This window comes from Dermacentor silvarum, chromosome 11, assembly GCF_013339745.2.
Source record: "Dermacentor silvarum isolate Dsil-2018 chromosome 11, BIME_Dsil_1.4, whole genome shotgun sequence".
NCBI classification, from domain to species: domain Eukaryota; kingdom Metazoa; phylum Arthropoda; class Arachnida; order Ixodida; family Ixodidae; genus Dermacentor; species Dermacentor silvarum.
Window position 1 is genome coordinate 54,282,239 of NC_051164.1, and position 18,605 is coordinate 54,300,843.

The 18,605-nt window shown below is 45.2% G+C and overlaps 1 protein-coding gene across 1 annotated transcript; it reads right to left on the minus strand.

The window, feature by feature from the left end:
* Positions 1-2,016: 2,016 nt before the first annotated feature.
* On the minus strand, positions 2,017-18,247 carry LOC125941308 (uncharacterized). Its single transcript, XM_049658311.1, has 2 exons — positions 17,830-18,247; positions 2,017-2,331 (listed from the first exon to the last, which is right to left on the minus strand). Exons 1-2 carry the CDS (start codon positions 17,944-17,946, stop codon positions 2,017-2,019), a joined length of 432 nt encoding a protein of 143 aa, XP_049514268.1. The 5' UTR covers positions 17,947-18,247.
* Between the last annotated feature and the right edge of the window lie 358 nt (positions 18,248-18,605).

Sequence of the window (18,605 nt, forward strand, 5' to 3'; positions counted from 1 at the left end):
TTTCAACCACAAGATCGCAAGACGCCGGCGATACGAGGACTGTGTCATGATGACTGTGACGTCGCAGGCATCACTACTTAAGTGCTGTGGCAAGAAAAAAAGTTGTGAAGAAACCATCGACGATGATATCCAGTGTAAGCCAATAGCACAAACGGCCGAACGAACGGGCAAACTAAAGAACGAACGAAGGAATCCACCAACCAATGACTGATCCAACGATTGAACGAGCCAACTAACGAACGGTCGAACGACAGTAAGAAATAACCAGCGAAATAACTAACAAACTAACGACCGAAGGTTTCCTTGCCGAATCGGACCACCTACCAAGCACGAAAACGGGCGAAAGAGGGGAAAAAAGCTATTCTCTAGAAGTTTTCAACCACAAACATCAAAGTACGCCGCTGATTTCTCAGCCACCGTTTATTAGGCATCATCGTCAATGACTACGTACGCGCTGCACACGACTATAGTCACTTTTTCCTGCCACAGCAGTTGAGCAGTCATGCCATGCTGATGACGCACACAGTCATCATCACGTCCCCATGTCAACGTCATTGTCTTGTAATCTTGTTGTCCTTCGGGAAATTGTTGTCGTTAAATATCATTGTGATCACCTGCGTCGACGTCGTTATATATAAAAAAATAACTGGAGTCCACAATTACCTCTTAAGGTTTGACGGGATAATAGAAGTCAAACAGGGTCTCCGAATGCTTCAAACCGAAGCAAAAAAAGAGAAGGTGCGTATTGCACACAAACCAAGCTTTCTAGGTTCGGCCATAAAAAAAAGGATAAAGAAAGGCACTGGTAGAAATTGTCCGTTACTAATAATGCAGCATGACCAAGGCAGACGGCATTCTTTCTCATTTTAACCAGGTGCGCTGACGTACACCGAAGAAGTTTATTTCCATAATGATACAATCGCTCTCGGGAAACCAAGGGACATAAGCAGGTAGCCGCCGCAGCATAGGGTACACTTTTGACCGTACATGCTGAGCTGCCGAACCGCGCTTTCTCAAGATTACAACTACCTAGATTATGTCCCGAATACATGTGGCTAGAAAGGTGTCCAACATATGTGTACACAAACACACTTATCAGCTTCACTCGACAAGCATCACACGTCGCCTTCGTCTTCGTGAACATTGCTACGAATACGTCTCACAATGGGCATCCGCCTGACTTGGTGTTTGCATTTGGCAATAGCTTCTGAACGGTGTTAGCTCAAATCTAAATATCATGCGTGGTGAAGGCTGAGCATAAACAGCGCATGAATTTACTCGTTGCATAGGATGAAATCAAGCAATTGTGCGCGCTGCCGTTGGTTGCATAACATTTACTTAAAAGTTTCGCTTCAAATAAATTATTACAAGTGCGTTGGATCAGCATCATTCTCCATTGATGCTGCCACGACAGAAGCTATCAAAACGAAGCTGAAACCTCAGCACATGTAAACCTGCCTGCAGTATTTCTTGAATACTCTATCAGGAAGTCTGTAACTACACGACATTAATTTCCAAGAACCTGCTGCACTGCACAGGCTGCTGTACATTTGTCTAACTGCAGATACGCCTACTTCACGAGCACGAAAGAGATAGTGGTTACAGCAGAAAGCAGCGGACGGCACTCCGTGTGGCTGCTACACCAAAAGTTGATTGAGCGTCATTCAAAACATTCGCAATGATTGGGCTCATATCGTCTGCTAGGAATTGGAACTTGGCCCAGCTGTCCGTCTCGGCGTGGCTTGAACTTAAAGGAATGAGAATGGCCTACATAGACGAGCTGCCATCATTGATCCAAGCCACTTCGTGGTGTCTTCAGGAAAGCGGCCTGAGTTGCGTTCGGACGTTGTAGGCTAAAACAATTCGCGAAAGCAGGTGAACACTCTTTCCCGCAGCCACATGTACCGTCAATGGCAAAATGGCAGCCAACTTGGAAGTAATCTTCGATGTCGATTCAGGCTACATGACCAGCTTTTGCAGCGAGGACAATTTTTCAATACAAAGAAATGGCCGAATTCACAGCGCCACAAAAACGAAGTTAACACAGACACTGATCTTGTATATTTTAGCCAACAACACTGCCAAATTATCTTTTTGATGAAGAAATGGGTAGACCTTTTGCCACCTGAGATTCTTAACGCATGCTCGATCTTCTGATCCGCAGTCGAGCAGGCCAAAAGAACAGCTGGCCACCACGTCAGCAAAGCCGGCATCAGACACCAGGCTGCAAGAAAAGCTGGCCACCTGATCTGCAGGGCGGGCTGCCAGGTTCCATCCTGCTAGAAGGCCTGCCCACCAGTTCCGCAGTGCAGGCAGGTAGACACCGGGCCACTGGAACAGTTGCGCAAGTTTGCGTCAATGATATTGACTCGAGGGCAGTGCGTACCCAATGGCACATAAAAGAGGAAACGTTTGGCCTTTACTAGCCAAAAAAAAAAACGATAGGATTACGAGACACCCCGTGGTGGAGGACCCCGGAATAATTTTGACCACCAGAAGTTCTTTGACGTGCACCCGATGCACGCTACACTGGCATTCTTGCATTTCGCCCCCATCGAAATACGGTCATAGCAGCCGGGATTTGATGCCACGTCTTCGGGCTCAGTGGTGAAACACCAAACAGACCACGCCACCGCGGCGGGTAATGACACTCCACCAGAGACCAACATTGGTGTGAAAGAGGATCCCTCCTGAGCGGCGCATACACAGTGAACCAGAATGGCGTGAAAGAAGTTAACGGGTGAGCGGTACATACCATCCCATCAACAGTGACCCAAGTTGGTCCGAAGGTTCGTTGCGAACACTCTTCCCTCAGCACAGCAACCTGATGTTATACCAATCAGACCACAGTCTACACCATTACATAAGTTGGCGTGGAACAGGTTAGATACGGAAACAGACAAACAAACCAATAGACAGGCAAACTGAGTGAAGCTCAGAAGGAATGCTAAGTACAATAATTAGAAGGTACAACAATGAGTGTCCGCGGCCATCGAGTGAGATGTGTTCGTGGTTGCGCGTGCGCGCATGACAATGTGTTGTTCATTTAGTTAGCAAGCGAATGTCTACAACAGTCTATGCGGCTAATAAAACGACTAACCTTACTTCGTACAGTTTAGTGTGCGTTAAATCGTTTTAAAGACAATTACCTAGGCAGACAGAAAACAATGGAAAGATTACGACACAACAGGTCGTCTTCGGTGCACTCACCTTGCTGGCCTGACTCGTACAGCTACGGTGCTGTCTCCCATGCTCGACCCGGAAATTACGCACGAAATGTCAGCATCGCCCTTGCCAGACAGATGCGTGCACGACAGAAACATGTTGATGTCGTGCCGTTCGTTCTCAGCACCGACGAGAGACAGAATAGAAAAGACATCGCACACGTATGTGAGAAGCACGGTAAAAGAGGTGAGGACACTAAACCTTGACTTTCTATTCAGTACACCCTCATGTAGCGAGCTTAGCAAGAGAGGCAGAAGCGCTTTCGGCCGTATACTCGCGCAGATCCGGTGTGATCACCTCCGAAAGTGATCGTCCGAGAAGTGATCGCCCCAGATGTTGCTCCCGAACCACTGGCCGTCCGCGCCTCGATGATAGTTATCACCTACATAGAGCCATATACGGCAACGCAAGCTGAAACGCAGAGGTACGGGGAGCGGTGTTTTATGGCAAGATATTAATAGGCTGATCGGCACTAAATGAACACTAGAATAAAGAAAAGTAGGCAAACTCAAGCGAAACACACGAACATATTACCAACTCCCAGCAAACAAATCAAAAATGAAAACGGAGCGATGACGCACAAAATTAGATTGTGCAGTATGACCTAAGCCATTCACTCCGTGATACCACAATTCCTCACGTGAGACAAAAACCGATGTGATGCGATGCTAACACAAACAAAACCACCATATGCCTCTTACCTCGACTATCTCGCCGCAGTTCATTCTTAAGAATATGTAAGATTTTAGTTTCCTCAAATTTTCGGCGATAACCATATGTCTGGAAGTGGGACGGCACCTGCATATTTTGCTTACATTTGACTCATGCTCATTCAAGCTTTCCGTAGCACAGCGTGCAGTTTTTCCTAAGTTATGTCTGCCGACCGATTATCGAACGCCATAGATATCACCTATCACCTATTACCAAGGACGTGCCCGGTTGGCTACCCTACACTTGGGGAGGGGGAAAGGGAAAAAGCAATGCGATAGATGAAAGAAAAAATAAGAAAAGAAAAAAAAACATTTAGCACACAATACATAACTGCTCTTTCGGGCGCTATCACATAGTCTGCGAAGCTGTTACACAGTGTCAACGTCTCACTGATACATTCTACGTCACACAGTTCACGGTAAGAACTTGTCACAATTTGTCACACAGTCCGGTGTGTCATAAATAACGCAGCAGTGCCTTCGTAACGGCTCGCGCTAATGTTCGTGTAGGCCAGCTACCAAGAATGTTATATTCTGTGAGTGGGCGCTTGTCCAGTTGGTCTAGCGTGGCTGAGAGGGCTGCTGTTTGAAGGTTGAAATAAGGGCTCTCGCAAATAAGGTACGTGATCATTTCGCTGCACCCGCAGAAGTCACAAATTGGGCTATAAGCCAGTCCGATAAGAAAGGAGTACGTAATTGAAATTGCTACTCCTAGCCATACACGGACTAGAAGGTTGCAGTCACTTCGTGTAATTTCGGACGGAATACGGAGCTGTAAATTGGGGTCCAGGGTATGAAGGCGTGCACTTGTGAAATCAGATGAACTGCCTGCCTGCACTCTCAATTGATGCGCGGCTTTTTTTTTTGTCTTTGTTGATGTTGTGGGCGGACATTAAGCTCAATCTCGGACGAGTATCCAAGAACTTCTGAAACAGTTACTTGACGGCCAAAAATGCTTACAAGAAAGGCTAGACGCTATTGAATCTAAGTTGAAGAAAGTAGACAGCATCGAAAAAACCATACAGTGCCTCGAAAGAAGGCTTGTGGATTCATAAGATCGAAGCAAACGCAATAACCTCATTGTTTTCGGTATTCCAGAAAGCGAGAATGAAACAAACTATGCTCTTAATGACAAGGTCGTCACTGATCTTTTTCAAAACACATTGGGCGTTAATGGGCGCTCAGTAAAAATATTACACAGAATGAGGCGTCGCCAGCCGAACCAACTGCGCCCTGTGACACTGAAATCGTTCAACCAACATGAAAAATAAGCGTACTTAAAAACTGCTTCAAATTAAAAGGAAAGCGCACGTCTGTGTCTGAAGACTTTTCCGATGCCACTAGGCAACTAAGAAAGTAGCTCAAGGATCGTACAGCTAAGCTACTCGAATCTGGAAATAAATTCAGGCTCGTGTACGATAAAATTAGGGTTGATAACGAATTGTTTCAATGGGATGACCCACAAATGGCAAGAGTTCCAGTTTTGAGAACCCACGGTAGGTCGAGGCAGAGAGATTATTGACCAAACAGAAGCACATGAAGTTTCACTTTCCTGAATGTTTACAGCATTCTTAATAAAACCACTGACTTAGACAGTATAGTCATCGCGCGTCATCCGAAAATTATAGCGCTCACCGAAACATGGTTAAACAGTGACATTAATGACTTTGCAATTGTACCCCGGGTTACATCATCCACAGAAATTAGATTCGCGCGGTGGTGGAGTTCAAAGACGCGTTACAGGTATTCAGCCTCCTTGACATTGTAGGAATAGAATGTGTAGTCGTCAAAATCATCTTGAATGAATGTGTTTTGATAATTGGAGGTTTCTATAACCCTGAAAAGACCGGGCTTCAGGACTCTAATCAAGTTTTGTGAATGAATGAACGAATGAATAGGCCCCTGAATCCCGACAAAACCTTCTACTAAGGACTTAATACCTTCTTATTGTGTTATAGAAATCACTCCTGTGATTTAATGCTTTTCGGAGACAATAATGTTTCCCATATTGCGTGGGACAACGGTTTTCCTTATGCGCTCTCAAGTGATGCTGCGCTCCTTGACGTTATGCTTTGACCTTGGATTACCCCCTGATCGAAATTGGCGTGAAAAGGCTCAAATCATCATCATCAGCAGCAGACTATATTCATGTCCAAAGCAGGACGAAGGCCTCTCCCTGCGATCTCCAATTACCCTTGTCTTGCGCAAGCTGATTCCAACTTGGGCCTGCAAATTTCCTAACTTCATCACCCTACCTAATTTCCGGCCGTCTTCGACTGCGCTTCCCTTCACTTGGTATCCATCATGTAACTCTTACGGTGCACCGGTTGTCTATCCATCGCAGTACATTACCTGCCCAGCCTATTTTTCCCTCCAAATGTCTATTAGAATATCGGCTATCCCCGTTTCCTCTCTGATCCACACCGCTCTCTTCCCGTCTCTTAACGGTAGGCCTAACAGTTTTCGTTCCATCACTCTTTGTGCGGTCCTTAAGTTGTTCTCGACCTTCTTTGGTAACCTCCAAGTTTCTGGCCAATATGTTAGTTGAAATACGGATTAACAAACCAACAGACAATTATACCACACGATGGATGAAATTTCCAAAGATTGCTAGCCGCAGTAATTGGAAGTCATAATCTTAACACACTAGCTAAAGTGCACATAACTATACAAAATATCGTTGTAGGCTTTGCGTTGTGCCGTAATCTTTCAGAATGCTAACACTATCGAGCCTGTGGGCTCAATAATTTCCGATTCGTTAAATACGAATCTGGGCCCAGCTTAGTCATATCTCTAAGTGTTCGCATTACAATATGCATGGCTTCAATTATATAGGGTGGCCCAATGGTTGTGCACAAAGCTTTAAAAATATGAAAATGCACCGTAGCTGGACAGAACCAATGTAATGTTCTTTGCCGTTGCATAGAGACCCTCAGATTATTTTCTGCATTCACACTAATTATGTAATTATTCTTTGTTATTCAACTTCTCATATATGATAATTATATGAAAAGTGTCAGGAGAAAATCGCAGAGCGACATGAAAACGTCCCGATACAGCTTTCTGTTGCTCAATACGTGCTACATTAAAGTTTTTCCGAGCGTAAAAGAAGCCCGCGAATACACGAAAAATTGGTGCGCGACTGGCCGCTCGAGGTACTTTGCGATTATTCGCGGGCTTCTTTCACGCACGGAAAAACACTTTTATGCGGGAAGTATTGAGCAACAGAAAGCTGTATTGGGAGTTTCTCATGTTGCTCTACACTTTTTTCAATGACACTTTCAATATAATTATAATAATTGAGATGTTGATTATTTATTAAGAATAATTATGTAATGAAGCGGAACGCAAAAAATAATCAGAGTATCTCCGTACGACGGCAAATATTACCTTAGTTCTGTTCAGCTATGTGATATTTTCATATTTTTAAAGCTTGGTGCATGATAGTTGGGACATCCTGTATAATGGTCAATGGCAAGCACGAGCCGTAGCTTCACGCCGGATAGCCTTGGGTCACCACCGATCAGGAAGCATAGAAAACCGTAATGTGCTTCCTTTTTGCTGCAGCTTTAAATTATACTGTGTAATATTCGAAAGCCACTCCGGGAATATGAGGGACGCCGTAGTGGGTAGCTGCGGCCAAATTTTTACCAGCGATTATATGGCAAGAAAGCGAAGTAGGTCGAGAAGACAGATTTCAGTGCCCCTTTCTCGCCTGCCACCCCCCCCCCCCTTCCCCCAGTGCCTCGAGGCCGACAGAAGCGCGCTTCCACCCAGTCTTTCTCACTGGCGCGGGTGAGGTTGCGCCGCGATGGTCGGCCAACCCTCGCAAGCGTTCCCTCGCACATACAGCGTACGGCGCGCGGCGACAATGTTACTGCGGTTGGACCTTATACGGAACCTCACAGCGACGTCCACGACCACGGCGGCGGCAGAAATGCGCTTGGAGTGTCCATATAATTGCTATCGCAATAAAACAGACGAACGCATGCGATGCAGTCAAACATAGCGCCAACTTCCGACAAATGCATCATTCTGGAAAAGGCGAAGATAAATACCGTCTTATCTGAGCGAAAAAGCAAAACGCAGGAACGAAGCGCCAAATAGTAGGTAGTACAGAAGGGCCTAGGCCATGACTCCGCAGTTTATGACGGGAGACTACAAGCTAAGCCATGCGATGCTAACACATGACAAACCCAAGCACCATACTATTTTACCTATATCTATCTCACCTTATTTGATTATTATGAATATGCAACATGCGAGTTTATTTCAACTTTTGGCGATGGCTGTATGCCTGGAAGCTGGACACAAGCAGGATATTCTTCTGGCATTTGGCTTATGCTCATTCGACCTTTGCTTAACGCAGCGTGCAGATTAGCCTACGTGATGCATGATGACGGATTGTCGAATGTCAGATTTCACCTTCCGCCCTAGTCACGTAAGGACTACGGTGCTTGTGATGAGTGACTAGAAAATTCAACTCTTGGTTATAACCTCACCAGATTATTGGTGCCGCAATTATAACGTGTACATCATTGTGTTCTTTCTGGATTATGTGAATTCCTGATTACCGTAAAGTGTAACTGATATTGTATGACTGAGCCGACATAGTGTACGAGTAAGGTTGAAGAAAAATATGCAGAATATTTAGGTAATGTTTCATAGTCGAGGCAAGCTTCCTGATCATGGCAAGCAAAATAAGAGGAAAATGAAATCGGTTCGATTCCATATAGATACGCATTACGAAATCGTGGCCCACAGCTTACCACTATCCTTGAAAAGTGTACAGTAATTGTATTCTACGGGTACGATCATATGGAGCAGACACTTGGGCATTAACAAATACCCTTGAGAAGAAAAATTTTAAGAGTAACGTTCAGAGACAGGAGGACAGTGACGTGGATTGGAGAGAAAACAGGAGTTGAGCAAACGGGGCATTACAAGGAAAATTTGGAGCTGAGCGGGCCATGTTATTCGTAGGGCAGATAACGGGAGGTGCATTACACTTACGGAATGAGTGCCAAGGGAGGGGAAGCGCAGTCGAGGACGGCAAAGAATTAGCCTTAGAATAAAATTACGAAGTTCGCAGGAATAAGATTTTATCAGCTGGCGGAAGTCACGAGTTGTGCAAATCGCCGGGAGATGACATCAGTATGCTGATGGTGATGACTGCTATATATTTTTCACTTGGGGCTGGCTATGAGATGCAATGGGCCACCAGATGCACTGACATGGTCAGTTTGGGCAATAACTTAAAAAAGCGACAAATACTCAAAAAAGGTGATATATACCGGTTGGTTTTGTCGTGCACAAGCATGGAATTAGTTGCGCTACTGCATAAGCATTTATGGTATCTCGGAACGGATGACATAGGAGTATATTTCTCCTATTCTTATATTTGTCAAAAGAAGGCGCTTTTTTGGCGTGCTTCGCTTGTATTCGTCCATTGCTGCACATTTCTACATCAGTATTGCCTTTACATTCTGCATGTTAATCTTCAAACCCACTCTGACATTTTCATGGCTTCAATCACATAATGACAAGACACCAGCTATTGGACGGCTATGTGATGATGACTATGACGTCAGTGACATGACTACTTAAGTGCTCCGGCAGGAAAAAATTATGGAGAAAACATTGACGATGATTGCCAAAGTAAGCCAATTACACAAACGAAGAACGGGAAAACGAAACAATGAATGAAGGAACGCACAAACCATTAACTAGACGAACGACCGAAGGAACGAATGAACGACAGTAAGAAATAACTAACGAAATAGCTAACCAACTAACGAACGGAAGTCTCCTTGACGAGTGAGGCCACCTATCGAGTCGGACCACCTACCAAGCACGAAAACGGGCGAAAGAAGAAAAGAAACTATTCTCTAGAAGTTAGCAACAATAAACATTAAAGTGCGCGCTGCTGATTTCGCCGCCACCACTGATTAAGCATAATCGTAAATGCACATGTTTATATTTGTTACTTTTTCCTGCTACAGCAGTCAAGTAGTCACGCAACCAATGACAGTCATCATCACGTCACTGTGTCCACGTCGACGTTTCGTAATCGTACGGAGACAGGGCTACGAGGATGAGGCAGAGGCCTACGATAACGAGGCAGAGAGCTGGCGAGGAGGAGACCGCGAGCATGCGCACGTGGTCTCCTCCTCGCCAGCTCTCTGCCTTCTCGACCCCCGCCTCTCTTCGCTCCGCGGCAGCACTGAGCGTCGGCAAGCAACAGCGTTCTTGGCACTGTATACAGACCTTGGTTAGCCTGCCTGCGTTTGTGGCATGCCATGAACGCGATAACTCGTAGGCGCAGACGCGTCCAGCGCTAGTCATGCGAAATGCCGCGAAAGGGAAGGTACCTCCGAATACCTTCCTACTTGCGTAATTAAGTTAAACCAAGTTAAGACCTAGCAGGCAGCGAAGTTAATATCTAACAATAGCAGCCAGCCGATAGACAGTTTCGCTATGCCTAAGCTTTGCACGACGGAGTACAAACTTGTACGTTATTATTATTATTATTATTATTATTATTATTATTATTATTATATTATTATTATTATTATTATTATTATTATTGTCATAATTGTCATTACTATTATTATTATTATTATGTTGTGGTTGTTGTTAACAACCTCCAACAAATAAGTGGGGTCCACAATTACCTCCTAAAGTTCAACGGGACAATAAATGTGAAAACAGAGTTCCCGAAGCTGCAACCCGAAGTGAACAAAAAAGGGAAGGTACGTGTTGCACACAAACAAAGCTTTCATGCTACTCCACAAAATAAAAAAAAAATGACACAGGTAAAACCAGACCGTTATACCATACACTGGTCTCACTAATAATGCAGCACAACGAAGGCAGACGCGATTTTCTCATTTTAAACCTGTGCGTTGACCTACACCGAAGACGTTGTTTCTCATAATGCTACAATCGCTCCTGAGATACTCAGAGACACAAGCACGTAATCGCCACAGTAGAGGGTGCATAGTTCAGTTACCGTCTACGCAAAGCTGCCGAACCGCGCTTTCTCAAGATTACAACTCCCTCGAATATGTCCCGAATACGTATGATTGGAAATGTGTCGTACTTATCTACGACACACACTTGTCATCAGCATCCATCTCTCGACAACCATCACACATCGCCTTCGTCCTCCTGACAACGGGAAGAAGACCTCTCACAATGTGCATCGATCCACCAGATTTGGTGTTTGCATTTCGGTATAGATACTGACTTGGCATCCCGTTTATTTAGAGACATTTGTAATTTGTTTCGTTCTGTCTGTGTCTCCGTCATTTCTTTATTTCCTCTTTTCTTTCCTCATATTTTCACTTCCTCTATACCTTGCTCCCTCCTAAAAGAGTAGGCAGGCGTTGTGCCCCTCTCGGTGGCAGTTCTCAGCTTGCTCCCTCCCTAATTCCTTCATGTCCTTATGTGTATGTTGTACAAATCAAATAAACAATCCTGGACGGTGTAGAGCACATGTATAAACATTTTGTGAGGTGAAAGCTCTGCACAAACATTGTATGAATATATTCGTTGCAAAGGAAGAAATCAAACAACTGTGCGCATCGCCGTTAGTTGTGTAGCATTTATTGAAAAGCTTCGATTCAAGTAAATTATAGCATGCGCGTTGCATCAGCAGTATTCTCTGATGCTTCCTCGATAGAAAAGATAAAAACCAAGTTCAAACGTCGGACCTGCCTGCAGTATTTCTTGAGTAGTCTATCATAAACTATTTAACTATACATGACAATTTCAAGAACATGCTGCCCTGAACAGGCAGTTGTAGTACATTTTCCTAACAGCAGATACGCCTGATGATGATGTGTGGTGTTTCATGGCGCAAGGGCCAGTTATGGCCAAAGAGCGCCATGCCAGTGTTTGTGAGTGTGCAGTGGAGCGATGAATTCTGAGAAGTAGATGAAGCGTGGCTGTAAAAGGGCCTAAAAATAATCGCTGTAAAGTGCGTAAAATATACATGTACTAAAATCATGGCAATGACATGAGGTGTACTATGAAATGAAGAATGCATTGAGAGGTAATGACACGATATTTAAAATATTTAAGATGCAGTAATTGGCAAGAAGCACTACTGCCTTAACAGAGCCCTTGAACCACAAGGGCCTGGAGGCATGTGCTATAAACAACTATCACAGCGGCATCCTCTGGAGAGAGCATGCGCTACGAACTTGTTGGGCTAGTAACATGCAGGACCACATCGTTCAAAAAATCGACGATTGCTTTGGCATTAAAAATCGGTTCTTTGCCAAGAAACATAATGGGGTGAAGCGGGACATGATATCGGTACGCTTGAGGAAAATATTTCTTTCTCTCTCTTTCTTCTTCTTCTTTCTGGGGTTTTACGTGCCAAAACCAGTTCTGATTATGAGGCATGCCGTAGTGGAGGGCTCCGGATTAATTTCGACCACCTGGGGTTCTTTAACGTGCACTACAACGCAAGCACACGGGCGTTTTTACATTTCGCCTCCATCGAAATGCGGCCGCCGGGGCCGGGATTCGATCCCGCGACCTCGTGCTCAGCAGCGCAACGCCTTAGCTGACTGAGCCACCCCGGCGGGTACTTTCTCTTTCTTTCAGCTTCCCGGCACTCCACGAGGACATGGAGGACGGTCAGCCTCTCACCACATCTACCACAGGTTATTGGTTCATCACCAGTAAGCAGAAAATTGTGGGTGCCGTATGCATGTCCTATTCTTAGACGACAGAACAGGACATCAGTTCGTCGTGTTTTCGTTTCGGGGGGCCAGAAACCTAATTGTGGCTTAATCAAATGAAGCTTATTACTTGTTTCTGTGTCCCAGAAGCGTTGCCAGTGGCTTTGCAGTTTCTTTCGCAAGAAAGGTTTCAAATTTGTTGCAGAAACAGCAGCTGTAGAGTTAATAGCGGGTGATGTCACTGATGTGGCCATTTGGTCGGCAAGAACATTGCCCTCGATGCCTCTATGCCCAGGCACCCAGCATATAATGACATGCTGGTTAGTTGCGTAAGCTCTACAAAGAACAGAATAGAGCTCAATGAGTACAAGATTTCTTAGTTTGCAGAATGACATCAAGGCTTTCACGACACTTTGAGAGTCTGTATATATGATAGTCTTTTGAAGTTTTGATTTCTTTATATGCTTTACAGCTGATAAAAGTGCATAGGACTCAGCCGTAACGATACTTGTTTCCGGGTGGAGTACACCGGATTCCGAGAAGGATGGGCCGACGGCTGCATAAGAAACCCCGGCATGTTACTTAGAAGCGTCTGTGCACGAGTACTTGGACTGAAGTTCTAGGAAATGCATTTTAATGTGTGCCTCTGGTGGGTGTTTCGTGACTTCTATAAACGATGTGTCACAATCTATGAGCTGCCACTGCCACGGAGGTAACAGTTTCACGGGGGCCATAGGACGATGATCAAGCAGCGGAACACCCATTTCCTCACTAAGATTCCTTACACGCAAAGAGAATGGCTTTCTCGCTGCAGGTCGATTGTGGAATAGTGTGGCAGCGGTCACATCGTTTATTGTTGAGTAAGACGGATGTTCAATATTTGCTTGCACTTTCAGAAAATATGTAAAACTGCTGTATGACCGCTGCAGATGAAGTGACCACTGATTCGACTCTACATAGAGGCTCTGGATTGGACTTGTCCTGAAAGCACCAGACGCGAGACGGATACCTAAGTGGTGAACAGGGTCTAGTATTTTTAATGCATTTGGCGTTGCAGAATTAAAAATTATAGACGCGTAATCAAGGCGTGAGAGGACAAGACTGTTATAGAGGTTTAAGAGACACCTTCGATCACTGCCCCATGTTGTGCGCGATAGAAGCTTTAGGAGGTTCATTGTCTTCAGGCACTTTGCCCTCAGACGCTTAATATGAGGAATAAACGTGAGTTTTGAATCTAAAGTTACTCCAAGAAACTTGTGCTCGCTGCTTACAGAGAGCGCATCTCCTTTGATTTCAATAGTTGGGACTGGCGTTACGCCTCTCTTGTTCGTAAAGAGTATGCAAGTGCTCTTCTGAGCGTTAACTTTAAAACCATTCTCATCCGCCCATTTGGACAATTTGTTTATTCCAAGCTGCACTTGTCGTTCGCAGATGGCAATATTGCATGACTTGAAGGCTATTTGTACATCGTCGACATAAATGGAATAAAACATTGTGCGTGGAGTGACTGTGCGCAGGGAATTCATGTTTACTATAAATAGTGTGCAACTGAGCACGCCTCCCTGTGGTACACCGGTCTCCTGGGTGAATGACTTAGAGCGTTACCCACTCTTACGCGGAATGTCCGATTAGATAGGTAACTTTCGATTGTATTTAACATGTTGCCATGGACACCCATCGCCGAGAGATCTCGGAGAATGCCGTAGCGCTATGTCGTGTCGTAAGCTTTTTCTAGGTCGAGGAACACTGAAAGACAGAACTGCTTATGTATAAAAGCGTCTCTAATATAAGACTCAACGCGAACAAGGTGGTCTGTTGTGGAGATACCTTTCCTGAAACCACATTGGAAGGGGTCTAGTAATTTGTTACTTTCAAGGAAACAGATTAAGCGCCTGTTGATCATTTTTTCAAATAGTTTGCACAGGCAGCTTGTTAGAGCTATTGGCCTGTAGCTGCTGGCTAGGGATGGGTCTTTGCCTTGTTTAAGCATGGGAATGACTATAGCTTCCTTCCACGAGGACGGGCGGGATATACCCATCCGCCCACATGGCATTGAAAAGGTACAGGAGTGTTTTCAGAGCTTCAGGATGTACGTACTTAATCATTTCATATATGACACGATCACCGCCTGGCGCCGAGTCATTGCAGCAAGCGAGGGATGCCTTGAGTTCAGTTAAAGTAAATGGATAGTTGTAGGCCTCACTCGATGAACCTTTGCCTTTAAGGGGCTGTCGCTCTTCGCGTTCTTTGAACCTCAGAAATGCTTGTGTGTAGTGGGACGCACTGGATACATGTTCGAAGTGTTCGCCCAGACAATCTGCCTGGTCTTCCAGGCTCTCACCATGGGTACTGATGAACGGTAATGGGTGTACCTCCCGGTCTTCTAATTTATTTACTCGATTCCACACTTTTGTCTCATCCCTGTAAGAATTTATACTGGAGATGTACTTCTCCCAACTCTCCCTTTTAGCACGTCGGCGTGTTCTTCTACCCTGGGACTTTATTTGTTTGAAACTAATCAAATTTTCAGCAGTTGGGGAGTCGCGAAGTCGTCCCCAAGCTTTGTTTTGATTTTTCCGTGCTTGTTTACATTCTTCATTCCACCACGGGATGCGACGTTTATTCGCTAGTCCAATAGTTTGACGGATGCATTTAGTGGCAGCGTCAATTATAAAGCCTGTAATATACGCCACAGCGTCTTCTATATTAAAGGAGGCAATATCATCCGTGCTTAAATACGTAAGTTCTCGGAAACATTCCCAGTTAGCTGTGTCAACCTTCCATCGGGGAATGTGTGGTGAGCTTATCTCTTGTTTTGTTAGGTTTAATATAATAGGGAAGTGGTCGCTCCCAAAAGGGTTCTTGAGAACGGACCACTCTAGGTACGGCATTAGTGTGCTCGATACAGCAGATACGCCTAAATCACGAGCCCGAAAGAGGACGCGGTTACAGCAAAAGGAAGCGGACGACACTTCACGTGGCTGCTACACCAAAAGTTGATTGAGCCTAATTCAAAACAGTCGCAAGGATTGTACTCACCTCCTCTGCTAGGAATCGGAACTTGGCCCGGCTGTCCATCTCCGCGTTGTTTGAAACGAAATCCACGGAGATGGCCTCCTTAAACAAGCAGCAATCATTTATTCAGTCACTTCATGGTGTGTTCAAATAAGCGGCGTGAGTTGAGTTCAGACGTTATAGGCTAAAGAGATTGATAAAAGCAGATGATCACTCTCTCCGCAACCACATGAACCGTCAATGCACAGTGACAGGCAAAGCGAAAGCAACCCGCGATATCTATTCAGGATACACTGAACATTATTGCCGCGAAAACAATCTTTAAATACAAAGAAGTGGCCGCAATCTCAGCACGAAAGGAACGAATTTAACACAAGCGCCGATTTTGCATGTTAACCAACGGCTCTGCCAACTTGTCTTTTTGATATAGAAATTGGTAGAGAAATAAACATTTTGCCACCTGTGATTCCTTAATGCGCGTACGATCTTCTAATCAGGAGCCAAGGAGGCCACAAGAGCAGCTGGCCATCGGGCCTACGGGGCGCGTAGAAAGATGGCACGTAGCGAGAACAGTTGGGCACCAGGTCATCTTGGCCGGCATCGAGATACCAGGTCGCAAGATCAGCTGGCCACCAGATCTGCAGCACGTAGTGAGGGAGAGGGTCATCGAGACACCAGGCTGCAAGAAAAGTTGACAGTCGCTGTAGCATACGCAAAAGAGGATGGAGGCGAAAGCCTGCGCGCTCACTAGACATTCATTAAATTACTTTACATTCCTATTGCAATGATTACTTGTTTCTCCCACCAAATGTGGTTCGACTCCCACCTAAGGTCGTGGGTTAGAGTGCCCTAAATAACTCTATCCCAATTAACTGTGGCTTAATAACTTTGCCTTCAGAGCACCTAAGGTAGTGGGTTCGACTCCCACCAAAGTTCATGCACTCGAGTGGTTTAATTAACTCTTGATTGAGGTAGAGTTAATTAAGGCACTTGAACTCACGAACATTAGGGCACTCGAACTCGCGAAAAAGAACGATGAATGATGATAAGGAGGTGCGCATATAGATGTCCATCTCGTTGAGGTCATACTAGCGTCGTGCGTCGAGTCCAGTGGCTTGGCGGAAGGCTATAGTCTCTCCAATGACCAGAGCTGTGCTATTGGCGTCAGGCCAAGGACCCAATACAATCTCGTCAGATATTGGTATTTTAGTAACTCTTTCAATAGTAGAAATAAGGCTTTGCCATTCTCGCGCCTACGCTGGACATGAGCAAAATTTGTGCTCAAGTGTTTCTGGCGCTTGGCAGTGATCGCCGTTGGGACCAATGTCACTGCAGACGATGATATGCGTATAACGCCACGTGAGTTCAACACCAAGACGAAGCCGGTGTATCATACTGGTTATACTCCTCGCCAGTTTATGAGGCCAAAGCCACTACGCCAACACGGCGGGTAATGGTACATAGCCAGTGACCAAAGTTGGTGTAAAAGAGGTTCCCTCAGAAGCAGAACATTGACCGAGAATCGCATGAAAAAAGTTCATTGAGGAACAGCGCATACCATCACATAACCAGTGACCCAAGTGGGTCGGAAAGTTGGGTTTGAACTGTTTTCACTGAACTCAGCAGCCCGATGTTTTAACCAATAGACCACGGACTACCCGTCCCCAAAGCTGGCGTGGAACAGCTTATATTCAGATAAACAAACAAACCAATAGACAGCCAAACATACCGCAAACTGATTGAAGTTCAGAAGGAATGCTAACTATAATAATTAGAAGGTACAACAACGAGTGTCCGCAGCCATCGAGTGAGATGTGTTCGTACTTGCGTGTGTCGTAGTGGAGGGCTCCGGATTAATTTTGAGCACCTGTGGTTCTGTAGTGCACGTTAAAGAACCCCAGGTGGTCAAAGTTAATCCGGCGCCCTCCACTACGGGGTGCGTCATAATCACAACTGGTTTTGGCACGTAAAACCCCAGAAAAAAGAAGAATGTGCGCGCGTGACAATGTGTTTGCTAATTTAGTTAGTAAGCGAATGTGTGCAACAGTTTATGCGGCTAATAAAACGACTAACCTCACTTGGTACAGTTCAGTGTGCGTGAAACCGTTTTATTGGACATTGCATTGGCAGAGCGAAATGTAATGGAAAGATTACGCCGCAACATGTCACGTCTCCGATTCGCTCACCTTGCTGGCCTGGCTCGTATAGCAGGCCACCGTGCTGCCTCCCACGCTTGATTCGTTGATGACGCACGAAAGGTCAGCATCGCCTTTGCCCGACAGATGCGTGCACGACAGGAACATGCCGATCTCGTGCCGTTCGTTCTGAGCACCGACGAAAAACAAAATAGAAAAGACATCGCAACCGTATGGGAGAAGCACGGTGAACGAGATGAGGACACGAAATTTTTACCTTCTACTGTGTACACCGTCAGATAGCGAGCTCTGCAAAGAGCCAGAGACGCTTTCGGCCGTATATTCACAGAGATCCGGTGTGATAGCCTCTGAAAGTGATTGCCCCAGATGTTGCTCCTGAACCACTGGCCGTCCGCACCTCTGTGATAGTTATTCGCCTACAGTGCAACATATACAGCAACGCTAGGTAAATACAAATGTATGGGCCTTGGTGTTTTCAGGCAAGACAATAATGGCCTGATGAACCGTAAATGATGCATAGTAAATGAGTGCCAAGGGAATCGAAGCGCACTTGAGGACGGCCTATAATTAGTGTTCTAATAAAAAGACAAGTTCGCAGGCTTATGATTTAATCAGCTGTCGCAAGTCATGAGTTGTGAAAATCACCGGGAGATGACATCAGTAGACTGATGGTGATGACTGCTATATATTTCTCCCTTCGGGCTGGCTATAAGATGCAATGGTCTACCAGATGCACTGACATGGTCAGTTTGGACAATAGCTAAAAAAAGAGACAAATACTCAATATGACAGGTTATATATACCGG